The sequence below is a fragment of the Quercus suber genome, unplaced genomic scaffold (assembly GCF_002906115.3).
Source record: "Quercus suber isolate HL8 unplaced genomic scaffold, Cork oak 2.0 scaffold_206, whole genome shotgun sequence".
Taxonomy (NCBI): Eukaryota; Viridiplantae; Streptophyta; class Magnoliopsida; order Fagales; family Fagaceae; genus Quercus; species Quercus suber.
This window is the reverse complement of record NW_027069664.1, coordinates 608404-629631: the sequence shown is the minus strand read 5'-3', so window position 1 is coordinate 629631 and position 21228 is coordinate 608404. Positions and strand designations below refer to the sequence as shown.

Here is a 21228-nt window from a genome sequence, read left to right as displayed (position 1 = left end):
AATGGTTTCGATAATGGCCCAACGAGCCTAAAACAATAAATTTGTTAGAGAATGGATCTATTATTGAACGTTCAATAAGTTAGGATGTTGATCACAATAAGCTAGTTAATGTTAGGATAAACAAAACAAACAATTTGAAAAAGAAAAGTGCTCCTCGGTCAAGTTCGAGGAAGATCTGTTCTTATATATTTCTCTTACACTAATACAAAAATTCCAATTCTAGGTTACATAGTGATTTTTCTTCTAGTTTTTCTAATCATCCCCTTCTATAATGGAGTGCTTCCCTTTTATATTCCCTTTCCATCTTTTATCTTAGACCTTCACATGCAAATTAGATTGATAATCTTGATACTTATCCCATTAGCACTTTCCTGAAGTCTTTATGGGTAGCTGTAAAATTAAAAGTCACTATTCAGATATTACTTCCATATTAATGCAGTCAGGGGGATAGATGCAAAGCATTCAATGTGGTGGTAGCAGCTTTCTTCCCAGATATTTCTCAATTCTCTATTGACTCATCTCTTTCTAAAACTTATCCTCTCCAGCACGGTTGCCTACTGTCCAGTACTTGATGGGTGGTCGGACTTTAGACCTCCACTCTGTTGGTCAAGGAGGGATTGCTCCTCGGACAATGTCTCCTGCTCATCATAATCAGACCTCTTCCTTGGCCCAATAATCTATTTGCCTTCACTAGTACTTATCCGTCCTCGGGCTATTTAACGTCCTCAGGCGCGACTCACAGCCCAATATCCTTATCTAGGCCCTTCATTCCTACAATATCTATATATATATATAGATATATTATCAATTTAGTCTCAAATTTATGAAATCATTTTAATTTGAAATATTTGACCATTTTCATTATTTTAAATTTAGGCTATGGGGCATAAAAAGGCTTAGGCTCTACTTCACTTAGGATTTGTTCATAAATTGATTTGGTATAAATTGAATAAAGATAGTTGAAAGGGACAAAATCTTTGGAATGTTTTATGTGATTGGACGGGCCGAATATGGTCCGCAAACGTCCGAGTAAACAAGTCCATCATTTGTACGGGCCTTTAATGGACGGATCTGATGTGAACGGGCCGGCTATGGACGGAGTGAAGGAAGGTGGGCTGGTTGTCCAGGGGTCTGTTAGACCCCTCATGGGGGATATTTTGGCCCACTCTCCTAAGGGCCCAAATAGAGTCCTTGCGCTAGTAGGACTCCGGAAATCTTGCATATTTGGTAAAGGTCTTCCATATAAGGAGGAGATCTGTCCATCACGTTGAGGATTCTACAAAGAGAGTCCTATAGGGAAAAGACTTCCGCGCCAAGAAAGGGATGTCAACCTTGTGCTACTATAAAAGCCCCAATACCCTCACAAACCAAGGTACGCATGATTTTACCTTCTCTAGCACTCTAGAGTTGTGAGAATACTTTCTGACTTAACCTTCGGAGGGTGTTTGGCTGGCACCACACCGGTGTCCTTCGATAGGTTTTCTCCTTTGTTTTGTGCAGGTTAACATACAAGCGAAAGGAGAATCGTGCGACTCATTGGTGAATTTCCTTGATTCATCAATAGTTAAGAGATAAAATTTAGCGTAGAGTGAGAAAGTGATTGCCAAAAAATTGAAGTTGGTTATATAGAACTATAGATGAAGTACAAATTGTCTCTACTTTATTATTGCCCAAAATGATATAAATGAATAACTAAGATAGGTAGGGCTTCAAATTGAAATGGTTTCATAAGTTTAGGATTTTAATTGATAAAATTAAAGAATCTAATTTCTAAGTTAGTTGAAAATACTATTAAAGAAACATATTTATGATTTTCTATTAATAATTTCCCTCCATACTTTCTCCTCAATAAAAATTAAAAAGAAAGAAAGACCCTTTTTTACCCAAAATAAAATAAAATAACTTAAGAGAGGAACTTCATGTCCCAACAGCCAAACATGACCTAAACATTTTCAGTTACCCTGCACAACCAAAACTCCCCGCCATTCATTCCAACGGTCAAGGTCTGCTTTTTTTTTTTTTTTTTTTTCAAAAACAAAAAACAAAAACAAAACGAAATAGTAATCCAAAATATGTTATTTCATCCATTGCTTTTATTTATTTATTTATTTAATTAAAAAAAAAGGGGCAAAGTTTTCGGCCGGATTTGCTCCAAATTTGGGGCTGAGGGAAAAAGGTACAAAATTAGCACAAAATGAATTCCAATCTTTTTCTTTGGACACCCAAAATATGGAGGAGCTCATATTCACCTCCCGCCCTCCCTTACCTCATCTCTCACATAGCACTTTCTAGGGTTTTATCATTTCCTATACATTTACCCTAGGATTTGCCTCCCTTTTTCTTTTTTCATTGGGGGTATTTCAAAGTGACTCAATTACAAGCTTCATGTTCACCTCAGGTACATTATTATTTTTTTTTTTTCTAAATAATTAAAAAAGAAAAAACCCATTTTCCCTTGTTTAATGATTGTTGCACGCACCCAGTGGATCTTGAACTCACGACCTTCAATTGTTCCATTGTTGAGAAAGCTTTGAAACATGAAAAAGTTATGATTTTTATTTTTCTTTTATTGAAGTTCGTATTGTTTAAAATAAGAGTTACAGAGGCGGGAGGTTTGTGGATGAAATACTAACAATTGAAAGAAGTTTTGTTATACTTATTACGTTATTACTGTGCGTTCATAACAATGACACTAATTACTTTGAGATATTAAAATATGTGGAATTGTTTTGAAATGTAAAGCAATTTGGCATTTCATGGTGGGACTTCCAGTGGTTCTGTTTCTTCAAGGTATTGCATATTTCCTAGAGTGATCAAATGGATAGTGAGTGACATTAAATGGCCTGTGATATAATATGAAGATGTTCCAATCCCAACCCTTAGCCTCAATGAATCAAAAAAAAAAAAAAAAATTTATACGAAGCGATTTGATTAGCCACTGTTGAACTTTATTTTTTGATGGATGATCAGCCACAATTGATAAATCATAGGTATATCTCCTCAAATAGTCAAATGCCCTATGCTTCTGAATGTTTATTGACTGCAATTGTATACTGCAGCTAATAAAGAATTTATTTTATTTATTTATATATTTTGATAAGTAGCTAATAAAGAATTTATTGAAAGAAAGAAATGATGCATAGTACCTCAGCCTACTCAATTACAGAGTTAAAGATGACCAACCATCCTCTAGAAATTGTTGGTCAGATTTATCAAAATGTTTGTCTTTGACTGATATAGAGCTTCTCATACATTCAATAAGTTTAGCAATTTTTTTTCCTACAACTCTAGTCATCTTGGTATAAGGCTACCTACAAATCATTTCTCTTAACTCTGCAAAAATGGGAGCTTTGTGCATTGAGTTTGACCTTTTTAACTTTAGTCAATTGGATAAGCGAACTTTCGTCACTTTCAGAAAAATATTGATAACTGTGGAAAGCCAAAATCTATGCTTTTGGACTCAATAGTTCGGAATAGACAGATACCTTATATTTAAATTTTCTTCAACAGGTATATTATCATCTATAAGTTGCTTTGCCAAATTAGTCAAATGGGATTAAAAGTTTCAAAGCAAGGGCCAGGGCAGGATGAAGACCTTACCGTGCAGCATCATCTGATTAATTATATCAGCACAAATTGTTACATCCGTAACATGGTATCTAAGCAACGAAGGCGCATGCTTGTTGCTGGTTATGATCTTGATATGTCATATATCACAGATCGTGTGCTTGCAATGTCATTCCCTGCAGAACGTATGCGAGCAATGTTTCGTAATCCTCTTTGGCAGGTCAAGTCTGTGCTGGACACGACACATCAGGGTCATTATAAGGTGCACGTATTCAACCCTGACTCATCTATTATATTACCTCACTTTTGCTTGCTTGGCAAATGTTGGCATTATACTACTGATAAGAGTTTTTCTCTTTTCTTCCCCTCTCTCTGTAAATATAATGTTTCCTTGATGGAATCTTGCAGATTTACAATCTTTGTATAGAAGAAACTTATGATCCATCAAATTTTGATGGCCGAGTGGAGTCATATCCTTTTGATGACAACCATGTTCCCCCTCTTCAACTGATCAAGATTTTCTGTGAAAGTGTACATTCATGGCTATCAAGTGATCCAAAAAATATTGTGGCTGTACACTGCATGGTCATAGTTGCAAACTTGCCATTTCAATTTGATATCTTTTCAATTTCCTGTAGTTTTCATTTTCCCTATATCCGTTTTTGATAAATCTACCATTTTCTATGGTAAAATTTAAAAAATCTAGTCATTGTAGCTTCAATACTTACAACTCCAATAGCCACTTAGCTGACCAAAAAACATAGTCTGGTTTGCATGACCTCAATAATCAACTTAAGATCCTTGTAGCATTCTACTGTTTATTAATCTTAGCAGCTTGGCATGTAGCATAAATATCTCTTGCCATTCTTTGGTTTGTAATAATTTCTTAAGCTTAGATTTGTTTGGCTCATTTAGTAAGTACAAAATACTATATCAAGATACACAAGAGGCTTTAGTATGTTTACTGAAAGATCAGGTTATATAATTCCCATGTGTTTCCTTCATTGGTGCAACAGTATAATGGATCTCCATACAATTGCATTGTGGCATGGCTTGCTGATGACCACTGAACACAGTCCATTGTTTCAAAATAATTATTGAATATACAATGCGCAAACTTTGTATATATCTGTTTAGAAACCTGAATTTCATAATTTTAGTGAAACATTAAATTTTTTTTTGGCCTTAGTGTTAGTGGTTCTCACTACAATTTTGCAGGCAGGCAAAGGTCGAACAGGCTTAATGGTATGTGCCTATCTAGTGTACACTGGCATGACTGGAGATGCAGCTCTTCAGTTATATGCAGATAGACGGACCACCAATAATCAAGGAGTAAGTCATATTAGGTATAACACAAACAAGTTAAAATGCCAAAGTTATCATTTTGTTGTGTGGTAGTGAAATGCAATGTCAGCCGCTTGATAATTTTGAAACCAGATCCTTTCATTCAGTGAAACCTATGCTGACATGGTTACTGACAAATTTAGAATTCTGAATTGTTTGCCAGTGGAAATTATTTGGAATTTTTTTAATTAGGCAGGACAATATTGTGATAAGAATTTGAGTGACACAAAAATTATGGATGTTAGAAGAAGGAAATTGTCATCATATAATATTGTCAATCTTAGACCACTTCAGATGCAAAAGTGATTCAAATTTGTTTGAAATTTGGGACACTTATGACTCATAGAATTATTATTATTATTATTATTTTTTTATGACAAGGAATCCCCTCAAGCTATGGGCCAGGGGGACCACCCCTGAGGGGCAAACCCCGGATGCCTACACACCCCCACTGAGCAGGCATTGGGTAAATCACGAAATGCCTCGGCTATGAGTCGAACCAAAGACTTCTGGGTTTATAGTTGGTCTAGATACTCTCCCTTACCGTTGAGGCACCCTGGGCGGGGGCATTTATGACTCATAGAATTATAAGTGATCCATTAAAATTTAAGAATTTAGTGATCAAAGCTATATGACAAGTGTTGTTTAAAAATTATATCCGAGTACAAATGCATTAATCTATATGACAAGTATTGTTTAAAACTATTCAAGAATTTAGCGATCAAACCTATAGTATTTAAACTAACTGCAGTTTAGAAAAAAAAAAGAAATGAAAGGAAAGCAGGTCAGATCAAAAGTTTGAATGAGAAAAACAGAAACTTTTCATATATTTTGGATGTGAGATTATTAGGAGATTTCCAAATTGCAAACAGAATACCATATACAGATATTTTATGCTAAAAAATGCGCCAATGCCCTTCAGGTGACATTTCCTGGAGTTTCTAACAGAGACATCCAAGACCACTTATAATGTATAAAAGAAATCTGCTGAAAAATGTCAATTTCAGTTTTTTTTTTGGTGAACTTTTGTGTAATGTCCTATATGTTTTCTGAAAATGTTCTTTAATGGATAGTGAACGGTGGAAATAGAATACATGTGACTCTGAATGGTCTCTTAAGGATCTATAGCTGACCCAAAATTTTGGAACCAAAACTTGGTTGTTGTTGTTGTTCTTTAATGGATGGTGTGAATATTTTCTGACCATAAGTCGATAAATGAATGCATTATTTTGCATATGTTGCACAGGTCTCGATACCAAGCCAACGCCGTTATGTGGGATACTGGGAGAGTATACTTTCACCTCCTGGGGGAAATACTAATGGACTGCCAGATGTGAATTTGCCTGAACCATGTAGCAGAGAATTGTTTCGGATTCGACTTTATGACATGGTTAATGTTGACACAGTCTTCTTTGTGGTCTCAGAAATGCAAGAGGTAAGAGTTCTTAGAGAAAAAAGGGCTTTATGATCTGACTTGGACTTGGTTTTCTCATATGCAAATCTTTGTAATTCTTTATAAGGAAATCATGATACACTGAAACTTCATTAAGATTTTCTTTTGTTCCAATTAAGTTGAATGTACTCTGCAATTATTTCAGCTCTTGGTTAAAGTTTAACTCTGATCTTTATCGTTGTTTTCAAGTTTTCTAAAATTCATCAAAGGGAAATTCACATGACTCGTTTTCAACAGCTTGTGACTTTGTTATTCCATTATGTCAGAACTTGGGTTTATGTTTTTATCTTGTTTTTTGATGAGAAGTAAGTTGCTTAACAGGTCTTGAAGCATGCATGCAGTTGCTATTTTCTTTTTTGTTCTCATTTTGCTTGTTTGTTTCCCGGCAAGAATTCTTTATTTTGATCCTCTAATTTCTGAACCAATCTGTAAGATTTGAATATTATTTGGTTAGCTACTTCCTTTATCTGCTCACAAGAACTTTATCATCGCCCCTTTTTTACAGATACCTAATCAGCTGTACCGTCCATCTGTGGAAGTTTTACGGAGTAGCTGCAGACAAGTTAAGAAGGGTTATCAAAGAGGTTGCAGTCCACGGTATTATCTATCCTTCATTGGAGGTGATGAAGAAGAAAAGGAATTGGAGTTAAAAGAACCAAATCGTGTAGTCCAAATGGACACTGAAAATGCCATAATCTACCAGAAAACATGCCTTGACCATTATTTCGATCAACCTTTACGTGTAAGTAATTGATGACTTATGCATACATGTATTGGATTGAGTATGATTGATAAAGTAATCTTGAGAGACAGTTATATGCTTTTTTTTTTTTTTTTTAATTATCTTTACTTCTGGAATGTTTTGGTTCATGGGAAATTTGGATATCATTGCCACTTCTTCTTCAAAGTGTTTATAATTTGAGAACCTATGAAATTTGTGACAGCTTATGTGTGAAGGAAGCTTGTATCCTTGCCACTTAATTGTTTCATGCCAAAGTCTTAATTTGAGTATATTTGATTGGACAGGTTACCGGTGATGTGCGTGTCATATTCTACGAAAAAATGTTTGGAGGTCGACTTTTCTATTGTTGCTTCAATACAGCATTTATTAGGAACAGCTTGTTACAGGTACTGTTATGGTTATTTACAGAGGGCTTTATCTGCCTTCTAAGTTCTATCTATAATAATAATAAGAAGAGAATTCTTAGTTGCTAATAAACAACCCTTATTAGAACTGTAGTTACTCAGGAAAGTGATGCAGAACAGGACAGGTGTAGAAAAATAGAGATAAAAGAGAGAACAGTTTCTAATATTAGAAAACAATTGCCTGAAAACCTTAAAATACCACCACCTTAATTACCTCACCACCAACTCCAAGCAAGAGAAAGATTCTCTAATATAAATTTCTTATTCAATTTGCACTGCAGCATCTTTTTAATAGGCTTCAGGGATTATTTGAAGCCACGATTCCAACCCATAAATTCAATCATAAAATTAATTAAAAATAAAATCTGGTATCTCTAAGTAAAGCTTAATAAGTAACATTGGTGCTTTTTGCATCAATAAGTTGTTATAAATTATAATCACCTCCTTTCAATGCTGAAGTGTAAGCTGACACTTTTTCTGATTTCTGCTTGGAGTTGATTTTGACATACTAATCTTACACTTTCTAAAACATTAATTGCAGCTCACTATGGGGGAATTGGATAAAGTTGGGAAAAAAGGAAGATCAATATGTGGGCCTGATTTCTGCTTGGAGTTGCTATTTGGTCCAGCTAATGCACAGCACTCATTACGTTCTTCATCTGATGAAGATGTTGCAAGTGATGACTGCAAGTAGTTTTGAAATCTTTACAGAGATTTGTTTAAAAGAGATCACATTGGTTCATTTTTACAATTTCTTAAAAAAAAAAAAAAAATTATTTAAAACACTTCTCCTCCTTGCAAAATTTTCTCACAAAGTGGGCCATTTTGTAAATCCCTGTGGTGTTACTGGCAGTATACACCCTGATGCATCTGGCTGTCTTGTCGTCAAATTTTTAATTGGCGGAAGGCACTAGAAATAAAACGACATTTTTTTTAACAATTCAATAGTTGGGGTTGAAGGATTTAAACCTTAGATATCTTCGTTGAAAACATTAGGTACCAATAGAGCTACGAGGGTCTTGGCTGTCTTTTAGTTTTTTAGAATATGTTGCAGAAATGAGATTTATTTCTTAACTTTTTGGTAGGTTTTATCAAATGTGAATTTTGTTGTGGATTTTTTTTTTTAGATTGTGGAGGGCAATTTCATTTCAGAATCTTAAGTGAACCATTACCATTTCCTCTCTATTTTTGACCGACGGTCAATTTGTAATTTTTTTGGTGTTTGTAATGACTTTTTTTTTTTTTTCATATTTTTTTTTACAAGCCTAAAAAAGAAAAAGGCTATTTTGCTTGCTTGGGTTCAAGTTCAACAGCAATTAAAGAATAATAATAACAAAATTTTCTTACAAACTAGTTTGTAGGCAATGACTACAAACTCTTTCTATATCTTTTTATTGAATGTGAATTTTAATAAATCCATAGTTATATTGCATTTTTTATTATATCTTCTATACTTGCAAAATTTTAAGAAGATTAAAAATCGATAATTATGTCATCAATTAAATAATAAAATTTCAAATTTTTGTAGTCTTAAATTATACATGAAAAACTCTTCTAAAAAAAATTATATATATATATATATATATATAAAATAAAATAAAAAAGTTCATAGATTGAATAGTAAATAAAATATAATTTGAACGAGATTTGACATATATGTTAAAAATATAAAAATGAAAAAACTTAGATACAGTATCTTAGGTACTGGTCTTTATGTTCTCATTTTAAGATTCAGCCATGTAATTACTTAATTAAAAGATACACTTCCATCCCATGAGAAAAAATCCACATGGCATAATTTTAAGAATAAACTTAAAAAATAGCACCTAAGTAATATACTTAAGTCTTGCCCATATAAAAAACATGCAATCTAAAAGTTAGATTTTCAAAATATGCAGTTATGTTAATTTTTAGTGAGAGTTTGTAGCCACTGGCTACAAACTATTTTGTAGGCAAAATTTCTCCTTTAAAGAGAGTTGAATTCAAATTATAAAGAGATAAAGTTTAGCCCTAAACTAGTTTGGAGCTATCTCCTTCAACCAACTACATGGTGATAGCTACTAATTAAACAAGTTATTATTTAGATTATCTATTTGTATTATTTAAACAATTCATATAACTCATTAAAATTCATATAACTAAAATTACACATAGATAGTTTTTTCAATCGCCAAATAGTAGGTTGTAGATAGATCGTTTCAAATTAGTTTGGAGCTAAGACTTTTTTCTATTTTAAAGTAAGGCTAGATTGAAGCCACATTGTATTATGCGTATTATCTGTGTGTTCCATATGATTTCTCACCAAAATTAAACCTCTGTGTCCATTCACTGTGAGAAAATTTTTGTTCTCATTCACATCTTATTGATAAAGAAAATTGGATTCAAGTTCGACTCTACTGTGTACGTGTTAAATCATGTTCGGGCCATAAATGATTCAAATTAAAATGGGTTGTAAAGCTTATGACCTTTTTCCTAGTCACTGATGGGTTAAAACCTGTATTTTTTTCACATTAAAAAAAAAATATATATATATATATATATATAAGACTTGAGCATATTCATTTTGACTTCCTTATAAATTTCAATACAATTAAGATAATAATAAAGAAACGAAAACACTAAAATTATAACGTTAAAATAATATCTAAGTTCTTAAAATTGCAGTCGAAAGTTCTCTATCTAATAATTTCACAACAGAATAATAATAATAAAAATATCATAGACTTATATCAACCTCGTTTGTACGTATTGTAGAGTATAAAATATGTGAAATAAAGTTAATATAACAGTACTAATAAACAACATTTCAAAAAAAAAAAAAAAAAAAAAAACAACAACAACAACATTTCAAAATTTACTCAAAAATATAATCGTGACAGTATTATGCATGGGGTGTGTAGAGAGCGATCGTTTAGCCAAGTAATTTAAAGAAGTTGAAAAGGAGTTTTGAAAAAGAAAATAACATCTCATTAGAAATAATTAACTGTAAAAATTTATTACAAAAATTTTATTTTATTTTTTTTTAAAAAAAAAACTATAAAAGACTAAAGAAATTAGATATAAAACAGAAAGTCGAGTGTCAGAACCCAGTTGGGGAGGTTTATAAGCCCAAAACCCAGCATATAAACTCTGTTAAAAGATCAGAACCATGTCCCCAACACGTTCCAACCAAGCTAAGTGTGTCACGCATTGCTATAACATAATGGCGGCTCCAGAAATTTTTTTCAGGGTGTTCTTATAAGTTCCTAGGAATTTTTCTCAGGGAAGCAAAAGAATAAATAATAAACTATAACTTCATTAGAAATATTTATAAAATTATTAATTATTGTTATTTAGTTATTTCATTAATTTGTTTGTCTTTTATAAATTATAATTTGTTATATTGTTGTTTCATTAATTATAAAATTATTAATTGTTGTTTAGCTTAACATAATTTGATTCTCCAAAAAAAAAAAGTTTAACATAATTTAATTTATTTGTCTTTTATAATGTATTGATTAATTAAATTATTAATTATTGTTTATTAGTTATTTTCCCCAATTAATTATTGGTTAATTAAATTATTATTTATTAGTTGCACTAGCACACATCCCATATTCATTTACTTCCCCCAATTCAAATATCCCACCGGCCCCATGTGCCCATCCACCCCCCACCCCACTCAACAGACAAGCCTCACGCCTAATACCCCCAATCACAAGAGCCAGTTGTCAATCAAAAAATTTCACAATCACAAATCGCAATACACATTACTAAAAGACAATTAATATCTCACCAACATCAACACCAACACACACCAACACCAACGGATAAGATAAAGCCAAATTCAAAAAGTCAAAAAACAAGCAAAATAATAATAAAGTTAAAGCTTTAGCCAATCGCAATTCAAAAAGATTAGATAAAGTTAGTCTTAAAGAAGAGAGAGAGAGAGAGAGAGAGAGAAACTCTCATTCATTTCATTTTAGTGATTTTAGATAAAGAGAGAGAGTCTAAGAGACTGAGAGAGAATCTGAGAGAAAAAGAGAGAGTAGTTAGTAAAATGAAATACCTTGTGGGAGCACTGGAGCAGGGAGGCCTGAAGGCTGAGGCTGAGGCAGTGATGATTGACGAGCAATCTCCGATGAGGGGCGAGCGACATGACTGATCTCCGATGCAGCGATGTGCTCTAGACTGGACAAATCTCCGACGACGTGACCGATCTCCAACAACGAGTGAGCGACGTGATTGATCTCGGTCTATTGGCTTGAGCTTGAGGTGTTGCTTCTGTTTCTCTGTCTTTAGGTTTGCTTTAGTCTTTAGTGATTTCTGATTTAGTGATTTGCTCTGTATTGGGTTTTTTTTTTTTTTTTTGAAAATCCGTGGGTTTGCTACCTCTGTAATTTGTTGGGCTTGCTGTCCATTGTTTTTTTTTTTAGAATTGGTGTTCCTAATTTTTTTTAAGGGTAAAAAAAAAAAAAAAAAAAAAAAGGGTAATTACACATAACCCACCTGTGGTTTGGGCGAAAATCACTTTGCTTACCTGTGGTTTGAAAAGTATCACTTAACCTACCTGTGGTATGTTCTGTTTGTTTTTCGTAACCCACCTCTGTTAAAATCAGGGGTAAATAGGTATTTTTGTTCAAATTTTATGTCTCTCTCCTCCCAAAACAAAAAAATAGAGCAAAAATGCAAGAGAAACAAGATCAAAAAGTGGTATTTGTCTCTCTCTCCATTCACACAAATTTTGAACATGAAGAACATACCCAAAAAAATAAAAAGCCTAAGCCCCATTGCCTCCCTCAACCCTTTGGCTAACTCCATCACAAACAAAACATGAAAAAGAACCAATACAAATCAGAATAGACCAATAATTTCCAGCTTAAGTTTTAGCTCTAAAAGTCCAATGTCCCACATTGGAAGACAATCTAAAAAACACCTTCCCCCAATTAATCTCTAATTTATGTTCTTCTCTAACTCCCATTTTCTTAGAACCCAAACAATTCTCAAACTAATTTTCATACTCTTTTCCTTTCTCAACAATTAAATAAACCAAACCCCACACCAAAACAACGAAACAAATTACACTCCACCTTAAGTTTTAGCTCTCAAAGTCCCAATGTCCCACATTGCAAAACAATCTAAAAACCCCATCCCCCTAAATACCCATTTTTCTCTTCTTTTATTTCCCCCATTTTCCCACCACCCAAACACAACACAAACTAATCTTCATCCTCATCAACTAACCATTTCTTTTCCTCAATAACTTCAACAAACAATACACCAAAACAAAGAAAAATCCAAGAAATTCAACACAAAGAAAAGAAGGTATTAGTAGTACGAACCAATCATCTTGCCAATAAGAGTGAGTTCATCTTGAGCCTCCTCGATGAGCTCCTCGACCTGGCCACAACCGAGCTTCTTCTCGATGAGCTACTAGTTCGTCTATTCCTGACACACCTTGGGCCTATGGCTGGTGAAGCTCTCCACGGCCTTTTTGTAACCCTCATCCTCCGGCACCACCTGGATCTCCTTCAGAGTCTTGGTGTACAAATCGATTAAAACCTCTCGCGTGTTCGGCACCACCTCTAGACCCATGATCCTAGTCGTCTTTTTCACCTTTGCCAATAATGGCCGTCCGATCGCCATTATTGGCAATAAACATAGACTAAGACTTCTAGTGTAAGTGTAAAAAGTCATAAACAGTGCACAAAGATCCCATTTTAGCGGGTCTGGGAGAGCTCATTGGTAGTGGTAGATCTTCTTCTTCTTCTTCTTCTTCTTCTTCTTCTAAAGACTTTTTCATTACTCAGACAAACCCACTCTACACATATCATGTATATTTGATATAAGGTAGTGCGTATTAGATACTTGGACTGTTCCTGTTCGTGCCTTTGTCATGCTATCCCTATCTTTTGCATATGCTTAATTTTATCATATAAATATTTGTGATCATTCCTCTATTCCCATTTGTTGTGGATCTGTTCATCAGGGAATATGGAAATTGTTTGTAATTATTTAAGTTTTGAATTTGCCATCTGAATTTCTCAATTATGATTATGATTTTGTGGATTTTGCTAATAAATGAAGGGAAGGGATGGTCCTCTGAAATGGATAAGCTTGTGGAGGAGGTGAAAATGACGCCTTTGGAGTTTGTGATGGAGTTAGCCAAAGGGTTGAGGGAGGCAATGAGGCTTAGGCTTTTATTTTTTTGGGTATGTTCTTCATGTTCAAAATTTGTGTGAATGGAGAGAGAGACAAATACCACATTTTGATCTTGTTTCTCTTGTATTTTTACTCTATTTTTTGTTTTGGGAGGAGAGAGACATAAAATTCGAGCAAAAAAATCTATTTACCCCTAATTTTAACAAAGGTGGGCTACGAAAAACAAACGAAACATACCACAGGTGAATTAAGAACCACAGGTAGGCAAAGTGATTTTCACCCAAACCACAGGTGGGTTATGTGTAATTACCCCAATAAATTTTTTTTAATTATTATATATAATTTTTTTTATCAGGTCAGGGTGTGAACACCCTGAACATAATGTGGCGCTGCCACTGCTCCGAAACAGCTGGAAATCGGATCTTCAGCTTCGGTCTCTCTGTATGTTGGTGTCCTTCCTTCTAGTCTTTATCAGGCAAGCTCTAGCAAGTTTGTTCAGCCTTCCTTAGGTTCAATTGTGAAGGAGGTGACTCCTAGCTACCATTTGCACCATGCAATAGCAATGGGGTTAGATTTAGAGGAGGGAGAGGTTGCCTCAGTAGTGTCATCTCAAAGCTCGGAGCATATTGTTTTCGATGAAGGGTTACAAAATCAACATCTATCACTTAGGGATTTTGTTGGTGATATGGGAAAAGTATGGGGCAATTCTAAAGATTGGGTACTTGAGTATATTGTTTCTGTTGGTATGGTTTTGGAGTGTGAGTTTTGGGAATTTGATGAAGGTATTTTGTCTTCTGAACATAATGGTGAGCCGTTGGTTATGGCTCCATTGGCAATGGAAAATCTAGTAGTATTTGAGAATAACCATTTGGGGATGGATGAGAGGAAACCAGAGGAGGAAGCGGATTTGGAAAAAGTTGATAGTAGTTAGTTATCGTTATGGGTAATAAACAAGATTAAAGCTTTTAGGAAATCTGTGGGGACTTCGTTGGAAGGTTTTGAAGAGCTAGTTATGGGTTTGTTTTAGCTTTAGAAGCTAAAAAAAAAAAAAAAAAAGGATAAGTTGCATGTTGAGGGCTCACAAAAGAAAATAGTCAAGATGGGGTAGAAAGGCCACTGGGAATTGAAAATTTTGGTGAGTACCTGGAGTGGTGAAAATGAATCAGCTGGAGGAAGAAGTGCTAGTAGGGATTGAGCCATTGTGTTACATCAATGAATTTGAAAATTATCTCATGGAATGTTAGAGGGTTGAATGAACAGGAAAAAAATCTTTGCGTTAGAAATTTGATTAGGTCTTAGAGGGCAGATATTGTCTATCTTTAAGAACCTAAATTGAAATTTATAACTAGAGGAATTATTCGTAGTCTTTGGGGTGGTTAGCATGTGGATTAGGTTTATTTAGGTTTTGTGGGTGCTTCTAGAGGGGTGCTTGTGATGTGGGACAGAAGGGCGGTATAGATTTTGGAGGAAGCAATGGGGCGTTTCTTGGTTTCTCATAGGTTTAAAAAAGTGGTTGATCAATTTGAATGGGCATTTACTTGAGTGTATGTGCTTAATTTTGACGGGGACAGAAGGTTATTATGGAGTTTGAGATACAGAAGGTCAAACTTATTGTTGTTGGAACTTGAACCAAACGTGTGGCAGTGGTTTGAAATTTGAATAAATTTCAAAATGGGTGGTAGTTTTTTTTTTTTTTTTTGTGGGATATTAAGTATTAACATGTAGAATGTGTGGAGGGAAAAAAAATATCAAGTGGGCAATGATATTACCACCCATTGGTGCACTTACTTTTTGTTATTTGAAAGATTAAAAAATAACTAAAATATTTTATAATGGGTTGTGGGTGCTTGTATATTAGTGTATATATATATATATATAATTTTTTTTTTTTTTGGGTTGAATTGTTGTACCGGTTTTTAAAACCATGGTTTCTACTCACACATACACACCATTTCACAATGATGTTTCATATATAAAATTTTGTATGTTTCTCCCTTTATATCTAACTGATTATCTAATTGGGCTAGCCTTTTGGACCTTTCCAATTGGGCTTTAATGTGTGGCTTGGAGTGGGATCAAAAGGGAACAAATAAGAATCTAGCTTTAATAGGCTTTGGGCTTTTCTGTCAACTCTTGACAAGTCCAAAGTTATCATTAATTATATTTAATACCATTATATAACTATAATTACACTCTAGGCCTTATTAATAAATTATATCCCAAGACTTTATTATACATGCAACCCCTTCATAAAATATTCGTAGTAATACAAAGTCATCAATGTAGACTACCACTTTAAAAATTACTATATCTTAATCCTTGAGTACCCAGTTTAATCCTTTAAGTTATTCATTATATATATATGAAATCCAATTTCATAAATATATACTTTAGTAACTTCTTACTAAAGTGGTTAGGCCTAACACTTTGAATAACCAAAACCATTAAACTTATCTTAATGGAATATTTTATATATTTGTTAAGAGATTATGAATTCCATCTTGAGAATATATGTTCTATCAACACTAAATGTGACTGCCCAACATACTGAGGTTTTGATCGTAACTTTAGATCTCACTCCTGATATATTAAAGCAACCTACACCTCATGATCAGGTCCATTATTCTCTCAAAATTAAGAGTTCACACAAATAGAAGTTGTGAGATTTATTATTCATTTGACAGTCATTAGGAGAATAATAAATCTCACAGCGGTCTAGTTTAATATGTTTTAACTTTTAAAATATATCAACATATCATCTAAAAGTCTCCACTTCCATGATCAAGACAAATAATCTTAGTTATTATGTTATAGTCTTCGCAGATGAAATGCTCAATTTCATTACCGACTACGAATCAAAATTCTGAGTTTACAAAGAACTTGTGATCTATATTTTATGTAACTAAATCACGTAAATCACATACTATACATCTCATGGACTATATGATAATATCCAAATATTCATGTTACCATTATTTTAGATAATAATAAAACAACTTTATTAATCATAACATTAAATCATACATAATGTCATACAGATCATTATACAATAGGATTTAAAGGCACTAATCCTAACAATAATCCTAACACGAACATGGTTTGATTGACTTACCATTAAAAGGGGGGAATTTCACTTGGTCAAACTCTCGTGAGGTTGTTTCAAGATCGAGGTTGGATAGATTTCTCGTGACATCAAATTGGGAAGCTGAGTTTCCTTCTATTTGTCAAAAGCGATTGTCTAGGCTAGTATCAGACCATTTTCCGATTATTCTAGAAAGAGGTAATTTTCATAGAGGAAAGAGGCCTTTTCGATTTAAGAATATGTGGCTAACAGATTAAGTTTTTGTGGATAAGATACGCTCTTGGTGGGAGTCTTATCATTTTTATGGAGTCTTTTGTTTTATTTTAGCGAGTAAATTGAAGGCTTTGAAGGTTGATCTTAAGAAATGGAATGTGGAGGAGTTTGGTAATGTAGAAGAAAAGGGGAAGAAGTTTTGGAGTGATCTTGGAGTATTGGAGAATTTTGAGGAAAGTCGTGTCCTTACGATAGAGGAAACTGAATAAGGAAAGAATTAGTTAAGAATTGGAAAAAATGATGTTGTTGAAAGAAATTTGTTGGAGGCAAAAATCAAGAGTGGTTTGCATTAAAGAAGGCGATAGGAACACAAATTTTTTTTCATCGTATGACCAACTCTTACAGAAGGTTTAATTCTATTGATAAGCTAATGGTGGATGGGGTGATGTCTTCTGACCAGGGATCCATTGAGGAGTGTATTAATCGTTTTTATAGATAGCTTTACTTTGAAAATGAGGTTTAATGCCTTGTTCTGGATGATGTGGAGTTGGGAAGAATTTTTGAGAAAGATGTTAGCTGGTTGGATACACCTTTTGAGGAGGATGGGGTGTTTGGGGTGGTTAGTGGATTCAATGACAATAAGTAACCAGGTCCAGATGGTTTCTCCATGATTTTTTTTTTTTTTTTTCAATCTTGCGGAAGTATTTTGAAATCAAATTTTAGTAGTTCTTCATATTTTCCATGAGCAAGCTGTTTTTGAAAGGAGTCTTAATGTCTCTTTCCTAAGAAACCTGATGTTGTAGAAGTGAAGGATTTTCGCCTTATTAGTTTGGTGGGAGGGATGTATAAGATTATTTCTAAGGTTTTTTCTAATCACTTGCGTAGGGTGGCACATAGTCTTATTTCAGATTCACAGAATGCCTTTGTTAAAGGTAGACAGATCTTAGATTATGTGTTAATTGCTTCTAAATGTATAGATAGTAGGATGCAGTCAGGAGTGTCGAGAGTTATTTGCAAGTTGGATATTGAGAAAGCTTATGATCATGTGAATTGAAATTTTCTTATGTATTTGCTTAGGCAGTGTGGCTTCTTAGAAAAATGAAGGTGGATTATGGGGTGTGTATGAACTATCAAATTTTCTATTCTCATAAATGGTACCTCGGTTGATTTCTTTGGAAGCACTAGGGGTGTTTGTCAAGGGGGCCCATTATCTCTGCTCCTTTTGATATTGTCATAGAGGCTTTGAGTCGTATGTTGGATGCAACTGCTATTTTGGGACAATTTTTAGGCTTCTCAGTAGGTAATTCAGTTGGTACATTGCTTACAGTGTCCTATCTCTTATTTGCAGATGATACACTCATTTTTTGTGATGCTAACTCACACCATTTAGTTGCTTTGTGTGGGATTCTTACTAGATTTAAAGTGGTGTCAAGGCTAAAAATTAATTTTTTGAAGTCAGAATTGGTACCAATTGGTATCGTGCCTAATGTGGAGGAATTAGTGGAGATTTTGGGTTGTAGGCAGTCTTCGCTTCCTTTGAAATACTTGGGCCTTCCGTTGGGTGCTACACATGAAGAGGAGACAATTTGGAACCCTATTTTGGAGAAGATGGAGTGACGTCTAGCTGGATGGAAGATGTTGTATTTATCTAAGGGGGCAAAGTAACTCTTATTAAGAGTACTTTGTCCAGCTTACCTACTTATTTCCTTTCTCTCTTTCCTGTTCCAACAAAGGTGGCTAATCGTATGGAGAAATTACAAAGAGACTTTCTTTGGAGTAGTATTGATGCTCCTAAGATGGTTTTGGTGGAATGGGTTAAGGTTTGAATGACGTTGCAGAACGGAGGTTTAGAGATTCAAAGGTTGAGACAATTTAATTATGCTTTGTTAGATAAATGGTTATGGAGATATGGAATAAAGAGAGATGCCCTTTGGAGGAAGGTTATTGAGGCAAAATATGGGGATAGAGGGGGTGGTTGGCGCACCAAACCAATGACAAGTACTTATGGTGTTAGTGTGTGGAAATCCAATAGAAGTGGTTGGATGGACTTCTCTAAATTCCTTCAATTTGATGTGGGTGATGGAACTAGAGTAAAGTTTTGGGAGGATGAATGGTGTAGGGATTGTGCTCTTAAGGTTGCATTTCCAGAACTATATAGTATTAGTCGGACTAAAGAGTCCTTAGTGTTAGAGGTTATGTGGTTCTCTGATGGGCAGCTAAATTGGGACTTCTAGCTTCGTTGTCCTTTGTAGGATTGGGAGGAAGCATCGGTGAATTTGCTTTGGGATATGTTTTATTCCACGAATGTGCAGGGTATTGGTGATGACAAACTTCGCTGGAAGCCAGCAAGAATAAAGGTTTTAAGGTTTAGGGTTTCTATCACTCTTTATTTCTTTCTTTTGTCATTGATTTTCCTTGGAAAATGGTGTGGAAATTGAAGGTTCCTCCTAGAGTAGCATTCTTTTCTTAAACTACTACATTAGGTAAGATCTTAACTACAAACAATCTTTGGACGAGGCATATTACAGTGCTAGAATGGTGCTTTATGTGTAAAAGATGTGGGGAATCGGTGGATCACATTCTCCTTCATTGTCCTATAGCTTAAGAGTTATGGTCCATGGTTTTTTGTTTCTTTGGTATTCATTGGGTTATGCCAAATCATGTTAGTGAGCTGTTGGCTTCTTAGCAAGGCAAGTTTGGTAGGTATCAAAATATAGATTTATGGAGGTTTGTGTCGCATTGTTTATTTTTGTGCTTATGGCATGAGTGGAATGCTAGATGCTTTGAGAATTATGAACAGTCTATTCTTGACATTAAATCTTTTTTTTTTTTGGTACCCTCCTTGATTGGAGTTTAGTTTTGCTGTTTTATTCTTGTTATTTCTCCTTGATCTTATTAATTGTTGTAATCTGAACTCTTGATTTGTGCCACTATAGTACACTTCTAGTGTACTTGGTTTGTTTGTTTGTTTGTTTTTTTTTCCTCTAATATAATTTCTTATGTTACTTATAAAAAAAAAGATATAAAAAATGAATAATTAAAACTTATTGTTATATATTATTTAATATAAAATTTCTTCATTTTCTTAACAAAGTTATAATAATAATAATAATAATAAGAAGGTTGAGTAGAAACAAACTCACAAATTAAGAGTGTTTTGAATGAAAGTAATTTTTGTCAAGATCTTTACAAACGATAATAAAAAATCATCAATTGTTAAGTGAGAACGTGAGACCAAAAAGGTGAAGATTAATTGTAAGCCAAGCCCTATGAACCATCTTTGGGATTTCTAGCAACACCAAAATTAAATAAATGTAATACGTTGCACATTCGATCAAAAATAAGATGTAATTGAAGGAATCGATGGAAGGGAATTCTTTCCCCAACATTTCTTTTACTAAGGATGCGTTTGGATACTGCTTATTTTACTGAAAACTAAAAATAATAAAAAAAAAATTTTGGTTACTATTCATTAATAAAATTACTGTATATTTGTCTAATTACACTGTTTATGTCCCATGAATAGTGTAAGAGGCGTTGGATTTTTTTTAAAAAAAAAAACACACACACACACACAAACACAGGAAAATAATTTTTATCCAATGCCTTCTAAGTGCCTCTCTTTTCATGTCCATAAGATAGAGTTCAAATGAAGAAGCATAAAAATTTCACACAACACAAAAGTTTTCATAATATTTATCACTACTTGTTGTGCTTATGATTTACTATAATTGAAGTAATGAGCAAGAAAGATAAGAAAAAGTTAAAATTCAATTTTTAGTCCATTGAATCTTTACTTTTTTTTTGAGAAAGTTGAATCTTTACTTCAATTGTAAAAAATTAGCCTTTTAAGGTTTTTTTGGGCCAACGTAACATAGTCCCTCACTTTGTCATAGATGAGTCCATCGGGTGTGACCATCAAAATATGTTATCAAATGAAATCAATTAAGCATTTTTTTTGCTAAATAAAACTAATCTCACGATTTTCTGAAGTTAAAATAATATTAATAAGAAAAAGAATATTTAAACATTGTGGTTTAGCAATGAAAAAGGATTAGATTTATAAGTTCCTTATACAAAGTAATTGAATAATATAAAATAATAAAAGTTAAAAGGTTAAGAAATTAATTTGACAATTAAAAAAAAAAGCAATTAAATTGAAATTTAGCCTAATATTAATAATAATAAATAAAAAAGAAAGAAAGAAAAAGAAAGAAGAGACGACAGCGTATTGAGTTAGAATCGAAATGGAATCGGCAAAACAATGCCAATGCCAACGGTG

The 21228-nt window shown here is 33.7% G+C and overlaps 1 protein-coding gene across 1 annotated transcript; it reads left to right on the top strand.

Annotated features, from left to right (window-relative positions):
- The first annotated feature begins 2223 nt into the window (after positions 1-2223).
- On the top strand, positions 2224-8755 carry LOC112022392 (phosphatidylinositol 3,4,5-trisphosphate 3-phosphatase and protein-tyrosine-phosphatase PTEN1). The gene is made up of 8 exons (XM_024054980.2): positions 2224-2398; positions 3511-3829; positions 3976-4152; positions 4786-4899; positions 6158-6346; positions 6870-7106; positions 7391-7492; positions 8052-8755. The coding sequence occupies exons 2-8, from the start codon at positions 3551-3553 to the stop codon at positions 8202-8204; spliced, it is 1251 nt and encodes a 416-aa protein (XP_023910748.2). The 5' UTR covers positions 2224-2398; positions 3511-3550; the 3' UTR covers positions 8205-8755.
- The last annotated feature ends 12473 nt before the right edge of the window (positions 8756-21228 follow it).